Here is a 17,633-nt window from a genome sequence, read left to right on the forward strand (position 1 = left end):
AAGCTTCTTCAGACTTCCTCGGTGGTCTATCAATCAACTGTAGTTGGCGATTGCTACTATACTTACGAGTATCAAATTTTTAGTCTTCTTACTATTAGCTGTGCTGCAGTTACTATTCCTCGCTTCTGAGTGCTTGGATCAATAGGGAAGTACCGAGGAATGGGCTTGAGTGTTTTTGGAGGATATTAGGGTTAGAAGAGATCAGGAGAATGATGTTTGTATGTTTTTGGCCATTGATGGTGGTGATGATTCTGGATGTTGAAGTTTGGATTATATTTTTATGATTGTGTGCGGTTGAATGCTCGGGTTTGTGAGGTGAGAAGGGGTTCGATTTGGGGGGAAGGGGTGGAGGGTGTGAGAGCTTTGTATGGATGTTGGATGGGTGTTTTGAATGAATAGATTGTTCAAGAATGTATTGTGTTCTGAGAGGCATGGTTTAATGTAAGCTGGGTAGGCTTGCTGTTATTTCGCTGTCCTCTACTAGAACCAGATAGCTATTAGAGCGTAGTTGAAGAGATCTCAGAAACTGGAGAGGAAGGACATAGATAGAGAAGCTTAGATTAAATTGACTCGGTATCTCATTTGTCTGTATAGAAGGTTGCGCTGTTGCAGAAACTGAAGCTACAAGGAGGCAGTAAGTTATGTCATATATAGGCTTGTTCCATTGAAAGATGACACATAAATGCGGTTGAATATTTCATATCATTTAACATTTCGTTATAAAAGATACATGTCCATTTCCTTACGCTGACTAATTACTATTTTCAAACAAATTACATGGCGATATATACTACTTAAGATAATCGTACTCTTCCTTAAGTTTTCCGAATCCGATTCGAGGCTGATAATCTTCCACTCTATTTCCACCGAAATCAAAGACAGAGTAATGTCTTCTCAAGAAATCAGCACCGAGAAGAGAAAAGCTGCTTCCACCACTGTCATCAACAGGTGGCATACACTGTTCACCCGGTGTCAAAAACTCATCGCCCCTAACCGAAAACGTCACATCGTTACTCTGATCATCACTTTCTCCGAATGTGAAAGAAATGGCCCATGTGCTATTCATATGTTCACATTGCATTCTCTCTTCTCCATTGTACAATTTCGTGAGATTCCAACCGAGATTGAAATAGAAGGCGCCGATCATGGATGAGGGAATCGAGATGCGTCCGGCGCCGGTATCGAAGACGGCAGTCCCTTGACCGTAAATGGGCCAGGTAGTATTAGCTTTAGGATAGGTATTTGCAGGTGCATTTGTCGATGGAAGTTTACCGTTATGTACAGTAACGGTTTGATTTTCGCGAGCGGCAAGAACATTGATGGAGCGGAGAGGTGCGCGCCAGAGTTGATATGGGGTTTCCACGCGGAGAGGCATATAAACTACTTCTCCATCCACATAGACATCTTCATGACTTCCGCCAATAGTCAAAACGCCATCTTGAACACCTGTGTTGTTGAGATTCGTTCCATAGAAAAGAGCAAAACGCGTTTCATCAAGTTTGTCCTCCCAGAGAAGAGTCTCCACAAGCGAACTCGTCTGATTCTCCGCAATGGAGGAGAATCCTAAGCCGAGAAATCCATCGGCGGTGATCCATCGCCAACTACTTTGCTCTGCAGCTATGAAAGTTTGGTTCCAGCTCAACGTTCCCTTTTCATCTGAAAATACATCAGAGAATACATAGCCGGCGAGAAGATCACTGTCAATATATGGGATACTGGCATACTGATCTACATCAACAGAAGTAGACGAATCCGACTCATCATATAGAGTTCGGACGAATGCGCTCAGGCTGGGACATGAAGTATCTGTGCAATTGCGTCCGGTGACCCAGGAAGTGGTGGATCCGGTATCGAACATCAACCTGTATGGTTTTGCCGGAGTGCCAATTTCAAATTCTACCGAGGACTAGAAGAATGTCTTGTTAGTATTCAGTTTGACGTCAAAGTAGTGTAACATACATATGTATCTTGGATATGAACTGGCAACTCCAAAACAGCTGCTGAAGCAGCAGCCGTTAAGGCAAGTAAAGTAAAAGCACTCATATTGTCCGAACTCTGGACAATGACTGAGTAAAGCGGGTGAATGTTGATCTCAAAACCATCTAGAACATCACGAACACTCCCGTTTATATATATTTTTTTATTCCATCACGTACCAACACGAGCATTTAATGGTTGCCAAAAAGAAATGTGGGGCAAATACGATCCCATTAGATGATAGCGTACCGGCATACACGAGAACCCCTTTATAGCCCATCTCACCATTCGAAAATGACATTCGCTCCAGTTTTTAAGCATGCTTTTATGCTTTTACGAGAAATTTCGGCTCTGGATTTGTTTATTTGATCTTTTTGAAACGATGCGATATAAATTGTAGATATTAAGGGGTGATAGTACAAGATCTCTGAACACCAGAGCCAACCCCATAAAAGATCAAGATTTGACCGCCGAAGGATTTCATGCAGAACTACAAAACAAAGTCATCTTTTGAGTATTGAGATTGCATATATTAGCATACAGATTAAGATCAATTACACAATGGTTATCCATCTTTTTATCCCATAGGTAATCTCCATGATTTTTGCAATACTAGAAGATTGGATTATTGCGGACCTTATTGTGCTTGCATATCTCTCGAGATAAGTATATGTAAAGAGATCATGCTGAGATAGATATTTATACACATCGAGAATAGAAGCTGAGCGGACCATACTTGGATCAGACCACTTGTACAAGATCAGATTGCTACAGGTTCAAAGCTATACAGCGGTGAAGTTACCAAATACTGGTTTGTATTTCTAGATTCATGACTGGTGTGGATCGTCGTTTTATGCGCCCATGAGAAGAATGTACAAAAAGGAGCAACTATTGACGATGTCTCAACTGGTGCAAACATCTCACAACAACACTAAACTCAACCTTGGATTTTTCCATTGTCATTGCTACTACCATCGCCAACTTTCATCGTGTCTTGTGTATCATATAGCCCGTTCTCATCTTTTCCCCTTTTCAATTTCTCCACCCAATATCAACCCCCACCCCCATGCACCACAAACAATTCTACCAATCCTCACGTAGACCACTCCTTATACCCCTTCTGCCTCTGTCTCGTATTCCATCCTAACTTCCCACTGATACTATTAACCCAATCTTCACTCCTCCTCCCTTGAGGCATCACATTAGCGAACGGATAGCGACTAGCACTAATCGTCACATAATCGCCCGGGTTCAATTCCACCCTTTCTCTCCCATCAAAACTCGCCCAACTACTCGTTCTTGCATCATACGGAACACCCAGACGAAGTACAATAGTATCTGGGAGGATGATGGGACGGAACGAGAGAGTATGTGCGCAGATGGCTGATACGAGGATGACGGGGTTTTCAGGATGGCAGAGGGAGCCGCCGGCAGCGAGATTGTAGGCTGTGGAGCCAGTGGGTGTGGCAACGCAGACACCATCCGCTTGGACGGAGGTGAAGTGTTCATCGTCGCCGAATATCTCGATGGAAGACATGGCTTTTGCGTGTAAGTACTTGCTGACCAAAATTATTCACTGTCATGGGATATTTACTTACTAGGATTTGGTCCTCGATCAACCACGATATCATTGAGAATCTCATATGTCCCATCTGGTCGATGAGTTCTCTCATCTCCCATTTCCTCGCCCACTAACTCCTCCACTAAGTCTCGTTCCGGGATTGTGTCCTCATCACCATTCTCGCCATCCGTAACGGCCTTGGGTTTTCTCGTCTGGCTCCTCATTACCGTACCTTCGAACCTTAATCTGAGACTGATAGTGACTCCATCTCTAAATGCAGTGGTTAATTGTTTCTCGAAATCTCCAAAATCGAACTTGGTTAGGAATCCTAGACTTCCCAGTGCAAAACTTAAAACTGGAGGTACAATTCTTTGGAACAGCCAGCTCGCATAGAGAACTGTTCCATCACCGCCCAAGGTAATGATAAAATCAAATGTATGCGGCCTCGTCCTGCACATATTTGATGACCAGTATCTCAACCTCTTATGTTTATCACCATTAATCTTTCCTTCTTCAGCCTCCTCCAACTCATCCAGTAACCCTTTCGCGTCGAACTTCTTACTATCCCGTAGGTTTTCCTCCACGAACACCGTGTATCTGACCTGTCTTTCTGGACTCAAAAGCCATCTGGTAACCTCCCTGGTATTTGCAATCAGGCTCTCATCATGCACCTTTGTAAGGATGAAAACCGTTCTAACTTTCAGCTTCAACCTGATACTCCCCAGCCTCTTACTTAATTCCCTCACTCCCCAAGCCATATCCGAAAGTTGTTTCTTTGTAAGAAGTCTACTGTGCGTCGCGCCCGCATCCATACCATCGGGTTGTAATTGCACCTTCCCACTTGCATCATCTTCAACCGGCTGTGTTGCATCTTTCGCTTTGAAAGTATCTCTCCAAGACGTTTCATCAAACTGCCCGCAATCCTCCTCTTCATTATGGTTGTGCATTTTTTTATCGACCACTGCATCTTCTTTATCATCAGTTTCATCCTTTCCACTTGCGATTCTGCGTGAAGCCAGAGTTTCTGCTATTCCCTCCAAACCACTATTTGATGCCCTCCCGCTTTTTCTCTGACTTTCGAGTAATGCGTGTACATAACATTCTGTGTTCTTTCTTCGCTGGAAAGTGGCTGCGGGTGTATCGGCTGTTACGAGAGAAGATTTCCTACGATGCGCATTTTGAGCATCGAAAACTACCTGTGGAAAGAGGGTGTCTCGTAAGCTCAAATGATTTCGCAGATGGGAGAGAAAATGAGAGATGGATTTACCTCCAGCGCATGTTGATACTCTGAATCACTTGCACTTGAATGGCCCTGCCAATGTTAGTTTAGTGCGGAATCAATCTTGAACTTGCAAGCTCTCAAATTGCTATGTCATACTTCCTCATGAGCATCAAATTGATCCCTACTTGGAAGAGATATGTGTTGTGGTGCTGAATTGGCCATCTGTTCGATGATTATCAATTCTTATTCTTTCAATTGTATTGTGTTGTCTTTGGATCAATTATCATGGAACAATAGAGATTAGAAGCTGGAATATTAATAATTTGGCAATGACGCTCTAACAGCTACCTACCCCTCATAAGCTCAGAAGTTACTGAGGAATGTACGAATTCAGAGGGTCCTCTTTCATGGAATTTCTATGAGAAAATTCACTATGGTAAAGGTCTATTTGGGATTCTTCCTAAGGGTTCGGCTCCCTCTGACTTGTATTATCCGTGATAGTTCTCTCTGAAATTTTGAATTCATGATTGTCAAATCGATTCAATCCAATTCATGAAGTTTCAAAATGCATGTCATTGATTACCTCACTACAATGAACATCGGCATTTAGGCTTTCGATTGATACCATTGGTGTACCTGTCGAGCCTGTTGTCCAATACCTAAGGCTACCTGTGACCCCACACCCACCAGTGTCAGTATTATCGATAAGGAACAATGAAATGACATCGATAAATATTACTATGTCTCTTCAATACATGAATGCAGGAGAAAGGGACGAGTATGTTATTGGAATTCTTTAAAATTAGGATCACCTATTTGATATGGGTATTTCATATATATTAACCTCTATGCATACTACGCAAGCTTTCCTGTTTTCATGTCAGAGTATCATCAATTAGATATTCTTCCCTTACCCCTTCATCGTCGCTTCACCCCTCCCTCAGCCAAATACATATGTCTAGTACAGTTCAACGGCAATGCTAACAATGCAAACGACGCAGCATTGCAGCACTGCAATACGTAGTTAGATGACTGTATCAAAACCATGTCTCATCCATTCATCGCCCCGAGTACAAATGAAAATGGAAGGGGATCCTAGATTGAAGCTACGAAGGATGGCGATGATCAAATAGATTGACTTATCGCCTACTCCGTTCGGAAGTAAGTACTTCGTAAGTTCGTACACATCGGCTTCATTCACATACATCCTAACCATGAAATCGTTGTTACAGCTGTGTATACCGTATAAGTATGCGTATGCCTGTATATGTGGAGTTGGACCTTGCATTTACGTTATCTGGATCTGGATGCTTTTCATCTAATTTTCAAAGCAAACATGGTTAAAAGAAGTAATGAGCACGTTATTCCATTTATTTCCCTTCCCACGCAACCCACACCTGTACAGAGAGAATCTCATGATCTCGTGCCTTGCTAGTTTTTTCCCCCTGGATTACATCGACCTAACTATTCAAGCAACCTTAACCTTTGATGCCTACACCGATAATAGCCCAATGCGCCCACACTTGAAATCTTGGATGCGGATGCGTTGTACAGCACCAAAAACGCTCCAACGCCCATCCTTCGCACCCTTTCACCAACCGAAAGAAAGGTAGGAAAATCACCCACCCTTAGGGACAACCAACCCACTTCCGACTCTATGACACAAATCCAATTCCTTTCTTCCAGGGAGATGCAGAGAAAGTACGAGATCAATACCAACAGGACACCTTGTGCCATACCCATTTACTCGACTGGAAACGTCTCCCGTCGGATCATGCACTGCCATACTACCGCCCTACCTTCCTTCGTTTCCGTAAGATGCCAACTCGATCCATACAGAAAGTTGAGTGAGACGATCGACCATCCTATCAATCTCGGTGAGAACAAAACCTTTTTAGTAAAAGCGCCCAGTCACCAACCAGTCTAATTGACCATACACCGTACGAAAAGTGTTAGGATGCCGCTCGCTTGCTTGCTTTCATTGAACCATTTCCAATAACATCGTAACATTGAGTTCATTTCAGCATCAAATTCAGCCATTTATCCCGAAGTTCGGAACCATCAGCATTTCCGAACACGCCCATCCATGGATTTTCTCACATATGCTCCATCGTATCTTACAAGGCGATACCCTTACACTCACTCACTCAATCAATAAACACGAATGTCATTTCACGGGAAAAGAGGCTATACAAGCTGCAGAACGCGTATACCAAAATTTAGTCATGCCATGGCATACCGTTCATCCGATGTTAATTTACACTCACTATCCCATACGGCATATCAAGCACATCCATCCATACCATTCATGTAAACATACCGAGCCTACCAAGAAAGACCGAACAATCTCGAATCCAGTTCATGAGTCAAAACGTTGTGTGGCTGAGTTCTTGGTGTTTTCGTGGTGGTGTACATCAATCTAAATCCAATGGTACTTGCCTTGCCGTTGCCGTGAAAATACCACATTATAAATTACAGTATCGAAATCTTATTCCCTGTCGAAGCTGTTGAGCCTGTCAAGCCGAAATCCCCTCATCGAATATGATATGAATTACGAACCGCAACCTCCGCCACCACCCAAGCTCGTGATGTTGTTGGTCCACTACCACGTATGTTCGTAAATTGTGCTCATCTCAACTTGTAGGCTCGTAACTTTCGTACTCGAGTATCACCGAAAGAAGTTCGAGACCTCCAGGATATGACCTCCACATACAGCAGACGCTACACTACCGTGGGACCGGTAGGTACCGTAACTATTAATGGCTATCATTACACAATGGTTTTAGATAAACTAAAATCATAGGCTAGTAATTTAGCAAGCAAATGTCCATCATTCTGTCATACTATGGTCCATGGAGTACGAAGTATAGGATTAGGATTGCTTCAGCTGTGTGCGTGAGGCTCATGTGTCGAAACGCTTAGATGGCTCTCATCTAGGTATTCATCGGGGAAAAAAAAGTCGAAATTGGTCAATCACTAATCCATTCATTCGATATTGCTGCATTGTCACTGCCCCTCTCCCTCTTTCCTAGGCTTCGATACTTCTATCCCTTCCTTCAAGTTCCTTGCCATGAATATTTAATGGTGGGGAATACATGAGCACCGAGAGATCTCCTGGATTTAGATTTGGTTAATAAAGTAAGGTTCATCATGACAACCGGGTTCCATTAAGTTTCACGCGGGCCCGGAATTTATCCTTGCGATAATTGTTGGTTTTCAAAGTTTTAGACAATTACATAGGCCAATAATAGTGAGTGGTAATGAAGGGGTTTTGACGATTTCGACTATTGATAGCATGGACAATTTCATCATGATTGTAGATCCACGAGACATGATTCATTCGTCGTGATCTGTTGGTAAATAAGCATCAAACCATGCTCGCCATGATATTCCGCTTTAGCTACACAAAACTCACGCATCTAATTAACTTCGGAGAGTGCTTGCGGAACTTACTGCGGAACTTTAGTCTACTGCGTACGTAGAAGTTAAAACAAGGGTCTCCAACTTTTCCACACCTAGCCTCGCGAGCTAGATACCATTCGTTACTTTTTGTACCGTATTCCCTCTTATCCACAATCCTACCCTTGAACCTACCTATGAATCTCGATATGGAGATGCTACTATGGATTGCTACGATACCAGGTACAAAAATCTCGTCTCCGATCAATGCTGGTGTGCTGCATTCCATCCGACCGTTGTTTGCATTTCACTTGTATCCATGGAGATTCATCAAGAGCTGAAAATGTCTTGTATCCGTGCTGTTCGTACACTTCATGCTGAGTGTGCTGAGCGGAACACGCGCCATAAACAGAAACACAAAACAAAACCCTGAGCCCTTCTTTCACATGATGAGGTTGTATCACATCAATCAATTTTGATTACGCTGTTCTGCTGTGATAACTTCAGTACTGGGGTGGTGATGATTCTCGCGATGCTTGTAACCATTTGACTAGAATTCTATTTTGTCCTTCAGTACTATACAAAACGCCCCGAGCACAATCTAGATGAGAAACCCAAAAGCTATCGAAATCTAACTGTTAGGTTTCATCAATGCAAAAGAAGAGAATACGAAAGTTCAACGCAGGTTCGAACACCGTAAATACAAATCACCATCGTGTTTCTCTTTGACCTCTGTGTGTAATCGACCGTCAATCAGCCATAGGTTCCACAAGCTCTTTAGGGTAATTTCCATCACTCGCGCCGGCATCTCTGTATTAGATTGCCTATCAGGTGGGCACAATAAACTCACTTGTTTACTCTCCAATGTAACACGATGGAGTCGTTCCAAACACATCACTTAATAAAGCCAGTCATAACTTGGCTTACCTTACCCTGTTTTACTTTCCGAACTTACTCATTCTGTTACTGTGTGCTTCGCCCTGGTCCAGCGAAAGGAGTTTGGGCCGAGATAGAATGCAAGCGTCTGCAACGGTGCGAAAGCCGAGACCATCTATAATTGACAAAGGTGTTGCAATAATAGAGAGATCGGCTGGTACTGGTTACGCAGCATCTCCATCGGCCACGGCGAACGAGGATCAAGATGTATGGATGTATGTTGGAATTGAAGGTTTCGAAAAGGGCTCGCATAAGGGTGCGATGACCAGAGCGGGAATTGATTAACTTGAGAGTGGGTTACGAGTTTGAAAGTTTTTAAACCTACCAGGTCTAACACAATAGATCGGATCAAATTATGATGGCTGATCAGTGAGATGATGCTCAAATAATGCTCGTTTTTGATTCATTTAGAGCATCCGTCTTACTAAGTCATCGTAGATTCAAACTATATAGCTTTCAACTATTGGTTCTGGTCTTTGAGATGGTATATCGGTCAATATGCTGAATTTAGTTTGGGCATTCAAGGAGTATAAAGGATTACTAGCTCGCCTGGCTATATTGAGATTGAAGCTTACATGAAGGGCAGCGTTAGTATAGAGGATGGTCGGTCGACTAGCAAATCCAGCGATCCCTCAAAAATTCGCCAGGGTCTCAATTCCTTTTCAGCAACCCGAGCTTACACCCGCTGCCTCTCTTCAGGGAAAAGGTAGGTGTAGTAAGAAAACCAAAAAGGAAGGCCGGTCCCAGTCCCAGCCTTGTCGACCGGGATGCAAATTTTTCTGACGGGCATATCTCTCTTGCTGAATCGCTATTCGGAGCGAAGCGAGGGATGCGGCATGGGATACACACACAATGTGCTATGATGATGTCTCGAGCGTTTAAGATCCCAAAAAAAAAGTGTGGTAAAGTAAGCAGACCCTTGCTTGCGCAAGAATGGTCCGTTCTAAACTTCTAGATCCTAGATTCTGTCATCTCCAAATATCTTCATCCTTGGAGATATGGATATGAAATTCGTGGCACGGGTAAGAGAAACACGATCGACAATAGAGGGGAAAAGCAAGGGGAAACTGTGGGAATTAGAAGAAAGTGACACATGGGTGAGATCTACTTTAGCGACTAATGAAATAGTCTCCTATCGAATAAAGTCATCGGCATCATCATGAATTTTTGTCGTTTTACGCGTCATTTGGCTTAGCACTATAGATGCTGCAGACAAGATAATACTGATTCATTTCGTACTAGCCTTTTTCTCGCAATAGTACAAGTTTCCAAGGGCCCGGCTCATATACTGGTGAGCTGGGATTATTGCGGGGTGGTTGTACAAGCATACACAGTGTACGATACACTAGACAAAGAATTTCCGGTTATGACCCCTTTTGGCTTAAAGCTCGAAAGGAAAAATATTCAAGAGAAATTTTTATCTAATTGTTGATTTGTTGACTCCCCACATGAGGGAGGGTATCGATGTAGGTTGAGGTTGAAAGCTAGGTAGGTAGCAAGCACTATCTTCTCGCCGCCATTTCCGTGCGTGTTGTCTAATGAACAAATAGATCATCGTGAATTGTGGTTTGATACGGTAAAAGCAATCAATTACTTGGATGGCTATTATACATGCCATATTAACGCCTAATCAGTTTCACCGCCTGGATGTTGTAGCATTATTATGCTTTGCTTTTTCAATGTCATGCCCCTTGCGAAACATATTTAGTGTTTAGTGTATTTCGAATCGATATAAGCTCCGTGAAGGTAGGGAACGTATCGAATAATTCAACGCTTGGCAGCTTCATTTTGAAGAATCCTAGAAGCACGGACAGGTTGTAACGAGGGGGTAAGGGGCGATTGAGACAAACAAACACAACCTTGGAATTCAAGCGCCCTTCTTAGGGCCTTCGATGACCAAACAAAACCTCATCGAGACTGCTTCCGACCAATGCACGCCAACATGGGTCTAAGACGTTTTTACTTCTCATTATTATGGATGATCTGCTTACTACATGCCGGTCTTAGTTATTATTGCACATGCATGCAATTTGTACTTGTGCGTCTTGCTTGTACCTCGCCGCGGGTTCATGCTCAATCAATGAAGTTGCTGAATCTGCGCATTAATGATTGCTTTGCCTTCTGGCTGCTGATTAGGCCTCGATATGCATAGTGCATTTGCATTATGTGATAACCATAAGCCCGTGAAGTCCATGGATCATGGAAAAGTGATATCAGAGAAAATCTACCGCTGTGATTTAGCATATATTTCCACACACACATCTATAATTTGGGCGCCTTGGTCTCAAACTTAGAAACGCCGTCTAACAAGAATGGCAATGACCAATATTTTGAGATCATCATGCTTTTGTGACGATGGGATAACGATTGACAATTCTTGACGCACCTGAAATTATCATTTCGTTTCTTAAGTGGTTCCATCCGAGTCTTTTTAAGTTTTCTTACTTATCACACTAATGGAACTGTGGCTCATAGTTTCAGAAAGAGGCTTTTTCGATGCTGATAGATGCATATCATTGGATGTTTCGTAATTAGCACTTTTTCTTTTATGGTGGCTGGTTCATGGATTGTTCGCAATCCCCTAGCAAGATCCATCGGCATCCACATCAACTCCATCATCCTTGCTTAGCGAGCCTTAGTATAGACTAATACATGTGAAGTTTTTCTACGCAAACCTGGATCTCAAGGATGTTGAACGGTCGGTGATTTATTTCTGCATCATCCCATTCCCAAATTATGACTGTACTCAAAATAAGTTTAGTTAGCTGCTGCTACTCGCGTTACCGCTGCCCCACTCTCTCCGCCGTCAAAAGTCTCGCCTTCTTTCCCAATTTCGAATATAGCGTACAAAGCGTGTGTGTTATACAATAAGGCAAAAAGAATAATGTGCGTTACCCCATCTGCATTTCATCAGAATTTTAATATATGGAGTATCTGACAGAATTGTTTGACCATATGCTCGCTCATTTGATTGCTCATGCCATACACATCTTGAGAAAGAAAAATTAATACGCGGTGAGCTCGGAAAGTCCTATTAGCCAAGATTCAATTTGTAGTGTGTATGTATTAGATACAATATGGGGTATGTAGAATGAGTCGCGTTTGCCACTTAGATGCTTCATGATACCTACCTAAGTATCATGACCATGCCAGGTCTAGATACATTGCAGTCGGTCGGTAGCACTGCATTTCATTTGTTCGTACTATTGTGCTGCTTTGCCAGTCCTGTGCGGTTCTACCTAATCGTATTGACCTGCAATTCGTACTCTTAATTAGGCTACTATTACCTGGGCCGTCTTTTTAATAGTTGGTTAGCACAAGATTAGTACCAGTGAACCTTCGAGGCTTCCCAATGGAATGACCCTCCTCATAAACTAAATGACCGAGGGGTTCTTCATGTACGGAGAACGGAGTTTAGGTTGAGCCATTGAAATGCTTGCCCAGCTTACCCACGTTTTGTGATGGACCATCGATGGGGCCGAGAATTTGACTAAATTCCACAATTTAACATGTGCACTAACGACAGTATCGAAAATATCCACATCTAAAAATTTCCAAAGGCGCTGCGTCAGTACGGGAAGGCCACATATTTGGCTTAGATTGATATACTAATTATGCTAGAGGTTCATCGCACCCATGCAAAGCACATCAAGAAGAGTGGCATCTGGCATTTTTGGACCCCGTCGGCTACTTGATATATACACCCCTGAAAAATGGAAATTCATCCCACCCTTGTGCTGATACAACCTGACCGCCTTTTCTCGCCCTTCTTCCTCGCAAAGCAAGTTTCTCCTGTTTAGGAAGTTGATTCATCGTTTGACACGCACCCTTTTGATTCCCACACACCTGGGGCGAAGGAGCCTCGTACGCGATATGTATCCAGCCGCGGGATGTAGCTTACCCCCTTGTCTTCCTTTGTACCGCTGGCTTTTCGAATCTGCGCATGTTGCAAGCCAGGGGCTTTGACTTTTGACCGCCAACAAAGCCCTGGTGTCTAGCATCCCCAGAAGAAGCTCAGACCCGGTAAATTCCCTATGATTTAATCCTTACACATTCGTGGATCAGCCAGATGACACAGACGACATACCGCAACCTTACGGTAAGTCACTTGCATATTGGTCTTTCAAATTTGTACTGCCGATATTTAATCCTCACATGGAAGATTGGGTAGATTCCTTTCTTAATTTAAGTTTAGTATTCTCTAGTTCGATTCATATCAAGGCTATGAAATTTCGACTACTAACGTCCAGTTGACGTTAGTTCATATACTACCTTATACACCTCCACCAACCCCTCCTCAACTTGCAAACATTCTCTTTCATACTACCTTCTCTCTTATACGATATCACAAAATGGATTCAGCTTATGCTACTTCAGCATACGGAACGAACATGATGGGTTATGATAACAATGTTCAGATGTTTCTGGAAAACGTTTCGAGGCAAATGGCACAACCTTCACAGTCTCGAAATCGATTATCTTTGTCGAATGGACAGAGAAATATGGGACCAATGCGAGTTATCAAACCAAACAGTACCAACAATAGCCCACGATGCTCCATCAAGCAAAACCGACGTAGGACTCTCATGTCGGATGGCTCATACCAACGACAGATGATGATGCTCAATCAACAACAGCAACAGCAACAAATGATGGCGACTAACGAATGGGAATCGAACAATGGACTTCCAACACAGATGTCAATGAAATCTAATCGTCCTGTTAGTTGGCATCCATCCACACAACAACAGATGTACCAACCAGTACAATCTACCAATGGATACCCATATTCCCAGGAGTATTACAACTTTGATGCCTCAACACCAGCTGTCTACTCAGGATACGGATCACCAGACTCCAGCTTTTCTCCTGTATCAATGCCTTACACAGAAGATCATCAAGACTCATACCCATTCGATACCGTACCTACCTCATACCCACTCGACCAGGCATACACCCCAGAGCTTACACCATTAGAAAATCATGTGATGTCTGTTCAGGCTCCATACACAAACGACAACCAAGATCCAACGATGTATTCACATTTTGATTGGAACAACTTTGCCACAAATGGATTCGAGGATGGTACCGCCCCACCCACACCAGATAACTTTCTACCTATTCAACATCCTGAACCCACCTTCACTCCAGAGGAATCGATACCATATCACCCACTGTCTGATGATGAACCAGAGGGTGAGGAGTTGATTGGCATGGGATTGTACGATACTCCAGACAATAGCAAGATGTCATTGTCAGATCCTCAACTTGACAACTACCGAATGATGTCGTCACAGCTTCTAGGCAACAGTTATCGTCGACCCGAAGGAGCTGGTAAAGGCTTGAAGCTGGAGGAGACATGGCAACCACCCGCTGAAAAGGACGACGACAAAGATGACGAGGAGGATGGTGAAGGGGAAGATGAAGAAGAGGAGGAAGTTGTAGCCGAGAAACCTACACAACTGGTTGACACTACCACTTATATGATGGGCACCACACAGCCCTTCCCTGACTTCGACGGAAGTTACGCAATGAATTATGCAGGCTGGATCTGATCGAAAGGAGCATGGAACTTTGGATGGGAAAAACTTTATGACTTTGAAATTTAGCGATGGAGTTGGATTGGATTGGGTATTGGGATTAGCTACATTGGAGCATTGGAAACTATAGGATCATGTCAGCAATGACTGGAATGAGCACAGGCTCAATATTGGGATGGGATATGACAAATTCCTGTTGGGCACTTGTATTCAACAATATCAACAGGTGAAGTACCTACCCAAGAGGTTGATATGTATATGTATATAGATAGCTTTACACAATATCAATACCCCCGAATGAATTTTCGGATTGAACAGACAAGATAAGATTCTTTGATCCTCATTAAATAGTGCTGGTGAATACTTGAATATTCATCAATACACGTGCTATCACTTCAATTGGTGTTGTAAGCTTATTAATAACTATTAGTCTCAACGCTAAAACTTCGGCTTTCAAATCACAAGGGGATAGCAGCCTTAAGACTTTTCCTTGAGATCCTGAGGCATCTTCTCAAGCAATTCCGCTCTGATTAATATTTTGGATAAACTTCAAACATTTCTCATACAATCGCAAGTCAACACAACGACTCCACCCTTCTCCGACGTATTCCTCCCAAACATCGTCCTTCTCCACCTAGTTTCTAAATACGAACAAACTATGGTTCAATTCGTAATTACGCCTTGGCGAACGCGCCGCGAGCTTCTCCAAGTGCGCGAAAAGCTTTACCAAAATACCGAGACAAGCCCTCCTAATGATTCTTATCGTCGACAAGCCGTATGCCTCATATCCGTATGGATGCAACGAGGAAATTGTCCGCATCTCGTGGAGTCCTCTGCGATTATCACTTCAGCTATTTTAAACGATGTTCCTGGAAATTCATCCTATTGCGTGAGAGCTGCTTATTCTGCTGCTTTCTGTCGGTACGTTGAAGTCTTCTCATAATCTATTCTCTTGTGATATCCGACTTATTCATTTTATGCTTGGTCATTAGTTTCGTTACGGGTCTCCTCGATAGTCATCAAGATAAACGTCGCAAATTAAGTATGTACTCAATTGCGAAAACTATTGGTCTACCAGCTACATACGTCGAACTTCGGCATCAGGCTACTCATGAAGAACTCCCATCACTTCCTAAACTTCGAATAGCTGCGCGCAAAGCATTGAAGTGGATTTGGGATTTTTACTGGGCAGATTTATCAATCGATGAAAAGGATGATGATTGCAAGATATTCGTACGAGAGGTTCTAGAGCAAAATGGCCAAGGAATCAATCTGAATATGATAAAGGATCGACTTGAAGCCTACGGGATAGACGAACTTCTTCGTGCGCTGGGTGAACTGGAAGAAACTCTAGAAGACCCAATGACGATATTACAAGCGCACAATTTCCGACAAAAGATATCTGATTGGGAAGAATCCAAATCTCCCAAAAGGAACTGCATAACTGTTCCCAATACAACCGCCCAAGATCTTAACGATATCCGAGCGGGAATGGTGAAAATGGAACACGATTTAGACACTGCCGCTGCATCCATACAAACACCTAAAGACGACAAATCTTCTGCGAACAGTACGGAGAAAGGCTGGTCGCGCTGGGAAGGGCCATGGGTACCAAAACCAATAGGAGTGCTGTGATGTAAAGTTTTGGATTGATGCCCAATATTAATGACCACGTGCCCTAGTACAACGACCAAAAGCTCAACCCTATTCAAAGCAATCTCTAGCATCAAAATTGTCCTCCATATTCCCCGTCTCGAGCGTCGAATATGGCGGAATGAGCGTGTGCTTCAAGAGTGGGGCTGAGATGTACAATAATCATCTCGTGCAGCATATTTTTGGTTTAATGCTGGGGTGACGAGCGTTGAGCAGTTTCCGTTCTCCATATGGATTTGAATGCATTCAATGCATAGCTCCCGGATTGTGGCGGGTTAGGAAAGTTCTTCATGAATATGATAATTGGTAAGAAGGGCTTATGCTTGTAAGCCATTTCGATATTCCCAGTCAGTTACACCGTATTCTTCACGAATATTTAGCCATGGAATTCTTCCTGCTTTGTCAGCATTATATCTTTACACAATGCTACATTCCCCAACCAGACTTTGCGAGGTTAATACCCTTGAGCAAGATTCAAGATACATTGGTCCTTGATCAAGGGTATACGTCAAACGAGTATTGCCAAACCCCTCAAATTGTTACTATTTTTTATTACAGATTTATGTAGGCCGGTCCATTTTCAATTTTTTTGCTCCTTTTTTTCCCGACCAAGTCGATCTCTGTGTAGGGTGCAGATTCCGACAACCTGTCAATGGCAGCAAGACAGAGAGAGAAAGCACCAAGAATGGAAGTAGTTTTTTCGACTTCACGGGCACGTGGATTAATTTCCAGCAATCTTACGCACATCAATATGTGCTGATTTGGTACCTACTGGCGTGCACCCATCTGCTTTGTTCCACATAGGCTCTCTTCACCTCTAGCTTCTCTCAGCTTCATTCTTTTGTCGGAATTTTTTGATAGCCGAGAACAATCTGATGGTTGCGCAACGGATGAATGATTGCTATACCCGTGGGTTTAATTACAAATCTTTAACAGGGCTTGGTGATGCAATAATTGTTTGTTGGGTTTTAAAAGAAAAAATACAAGAGCCTCCACGATCACAACTCCAGATCTCTAACTGTGAGATAGTGTGCTAAGAAATTCCGTAATGAAACGAACGTAATAAAGTGACTTCTAGGGCGGTGCACTCGTCTGCAGAGAACATGACACTTTCTTAGCTGATAGGGTTTCAACTGTTTAGGTCGAGGTGGACCGATCTAGACGCCACTTTCAGAATGTGGATAAAGAACTAGAGAGGGAAGTTGATTCATGCAGGTTCCTTAATCTTGACTTCCCTTCTTCGCAATTTAGTATTGATAAAATAGTATTTGCAATCAAAATGATCTCAAGAGCCAGTACCGTGTATCTTTCATATGTATGATATGTGCACATGTATATTACAAGT

At 42.9% G+C, this 17,633-nt stretch overlaps 6 protein-coding genes across 6 annotated transcripts; 4 read left to right on the plus strand and 2 right to left on the minus strand.

Moving 5' to 3' along the window:
• Positions 1-790: 790 nt before the first annotated feature.
• On the minus strand, positions 791-2,043 carry Bfra_002121 (putative pepsinogen c protein; the record flags this gene model as incomplete). The annotated part of the gene is made up of 2 exons (XM_037332545.1): positions 791-1,906; positions 1,960-2,043. 2 exons carry the CDS (start codon positions 2,041-2,043, stop codon positions 791-793), a joined length of 1,200 nt encoding a protein of 399 aa, XP_037196699.1.
• A 1,027-nt stretch (positions 2,044-3,070) lies between these two features.
• Positions 3,071-4,982, minus strand: Bfra_002122 (putative atp-nad kinase protein; the record flags this gene model as incomplete). The annotated part of the gene is made up of 4 exons (XM_037332546.1): positions 3,071-3,516; positions 3,576-4,734; positions 4,806-4,850; positions 4,917-4,982. The coding sequence occupies 4 exons, from the start codon at positions 4,980-4,982 to the stop codon at positions 3,071-3,073; spliced, it is 1,716 nt and encodes a 571-aa protein (XP_037196700.1).
• Positions 4,983-9,173: 4,191 nt separating this feature from the next.
• On the plus strand, positions 9,174-9,380 carry Bfra_002123 (uncharacterized protein; the record flags this gene model as incomplete). The annotated part of the gene is made up of 1 exon (XM_037332547.1): positions 9,174-9,380. One exon carries the CDS (start codon positions 9,174-9,176, stop codon positions 9,378-9,380), a length of 207 nt encoding a protein of 68 aa, XP_037196701.1.
• A 580-nt stretch (positions 9,381-9,960) lies between these two features.
• On the plus strand, positions 9,961-10,258 carry Bfra_002124 (uncharacterized protein; the record flags this gene model as incomplete). The annotated part of the gene is made up of 2 exons (XM_037332548.1): positions 9,961-10,002; positions 10,058-10,258. 2 exons carry the CDS (start codon positions 9,961-9,963, stop codon positions 10,256-10,258), a joined length of 243 nt encoding a protein of 80 aa, XP_037196702.1.
• Positions 10,259-13,447: 3,189 nt separating this feature from the next.
• On the plus strand, positions 13,448-14,650 carry Bfra_002125 (uncharacterized protein; the record flags this gene model as incomplete). The annotated part of the gene is made up of 1 exon (XM_037332549.1): positions 13,448-14,650. One exon carries the CDS (start codon positions 13,448-13,450, stop codon positions 14,648-14,650), a length of 1,203 nt encoding a protein of 400 aa, XP_037196703.1.
• A 643-nt stretch (positions 14,651-15,293) lies between these two features.
• Positions 15,294-16,270, plus strand: Bfra_002126 (putative hydroxyacylglutathione hydrolase protein; the record flags this gene model as incomplete). Its single annotated transcript, XM_037332550.1, has 2 exons — positions 15,294-15,556; positions 15,628-16,270. The coding sequence occupies 2 exons, from the start codon at positions 15,294-15,296 to the stop codon at positions 16,268-16,270; spliced, it is 906 nt and encodes a 301-aa protein (XP_037196704.1).
• Between the last annotated feature and the right edge of the window lie 1,363 nt (positions 16,271-17,633).

This window comes from Botrytis fragariae, assembly GCF_013461495.1.
Source record: "Botrytis fragariae strain BVB16 chromosome Unknown tig00000006, whole genome shotgun sequence".
NCBI classification, from domain to species: domain Eukaryota; kingdom Fungi; phylum Ascomycota; class Leotiomycetes; order Helotiales; family Sclerotiniaceae; genus Botrytis; species Botrytis fragariae.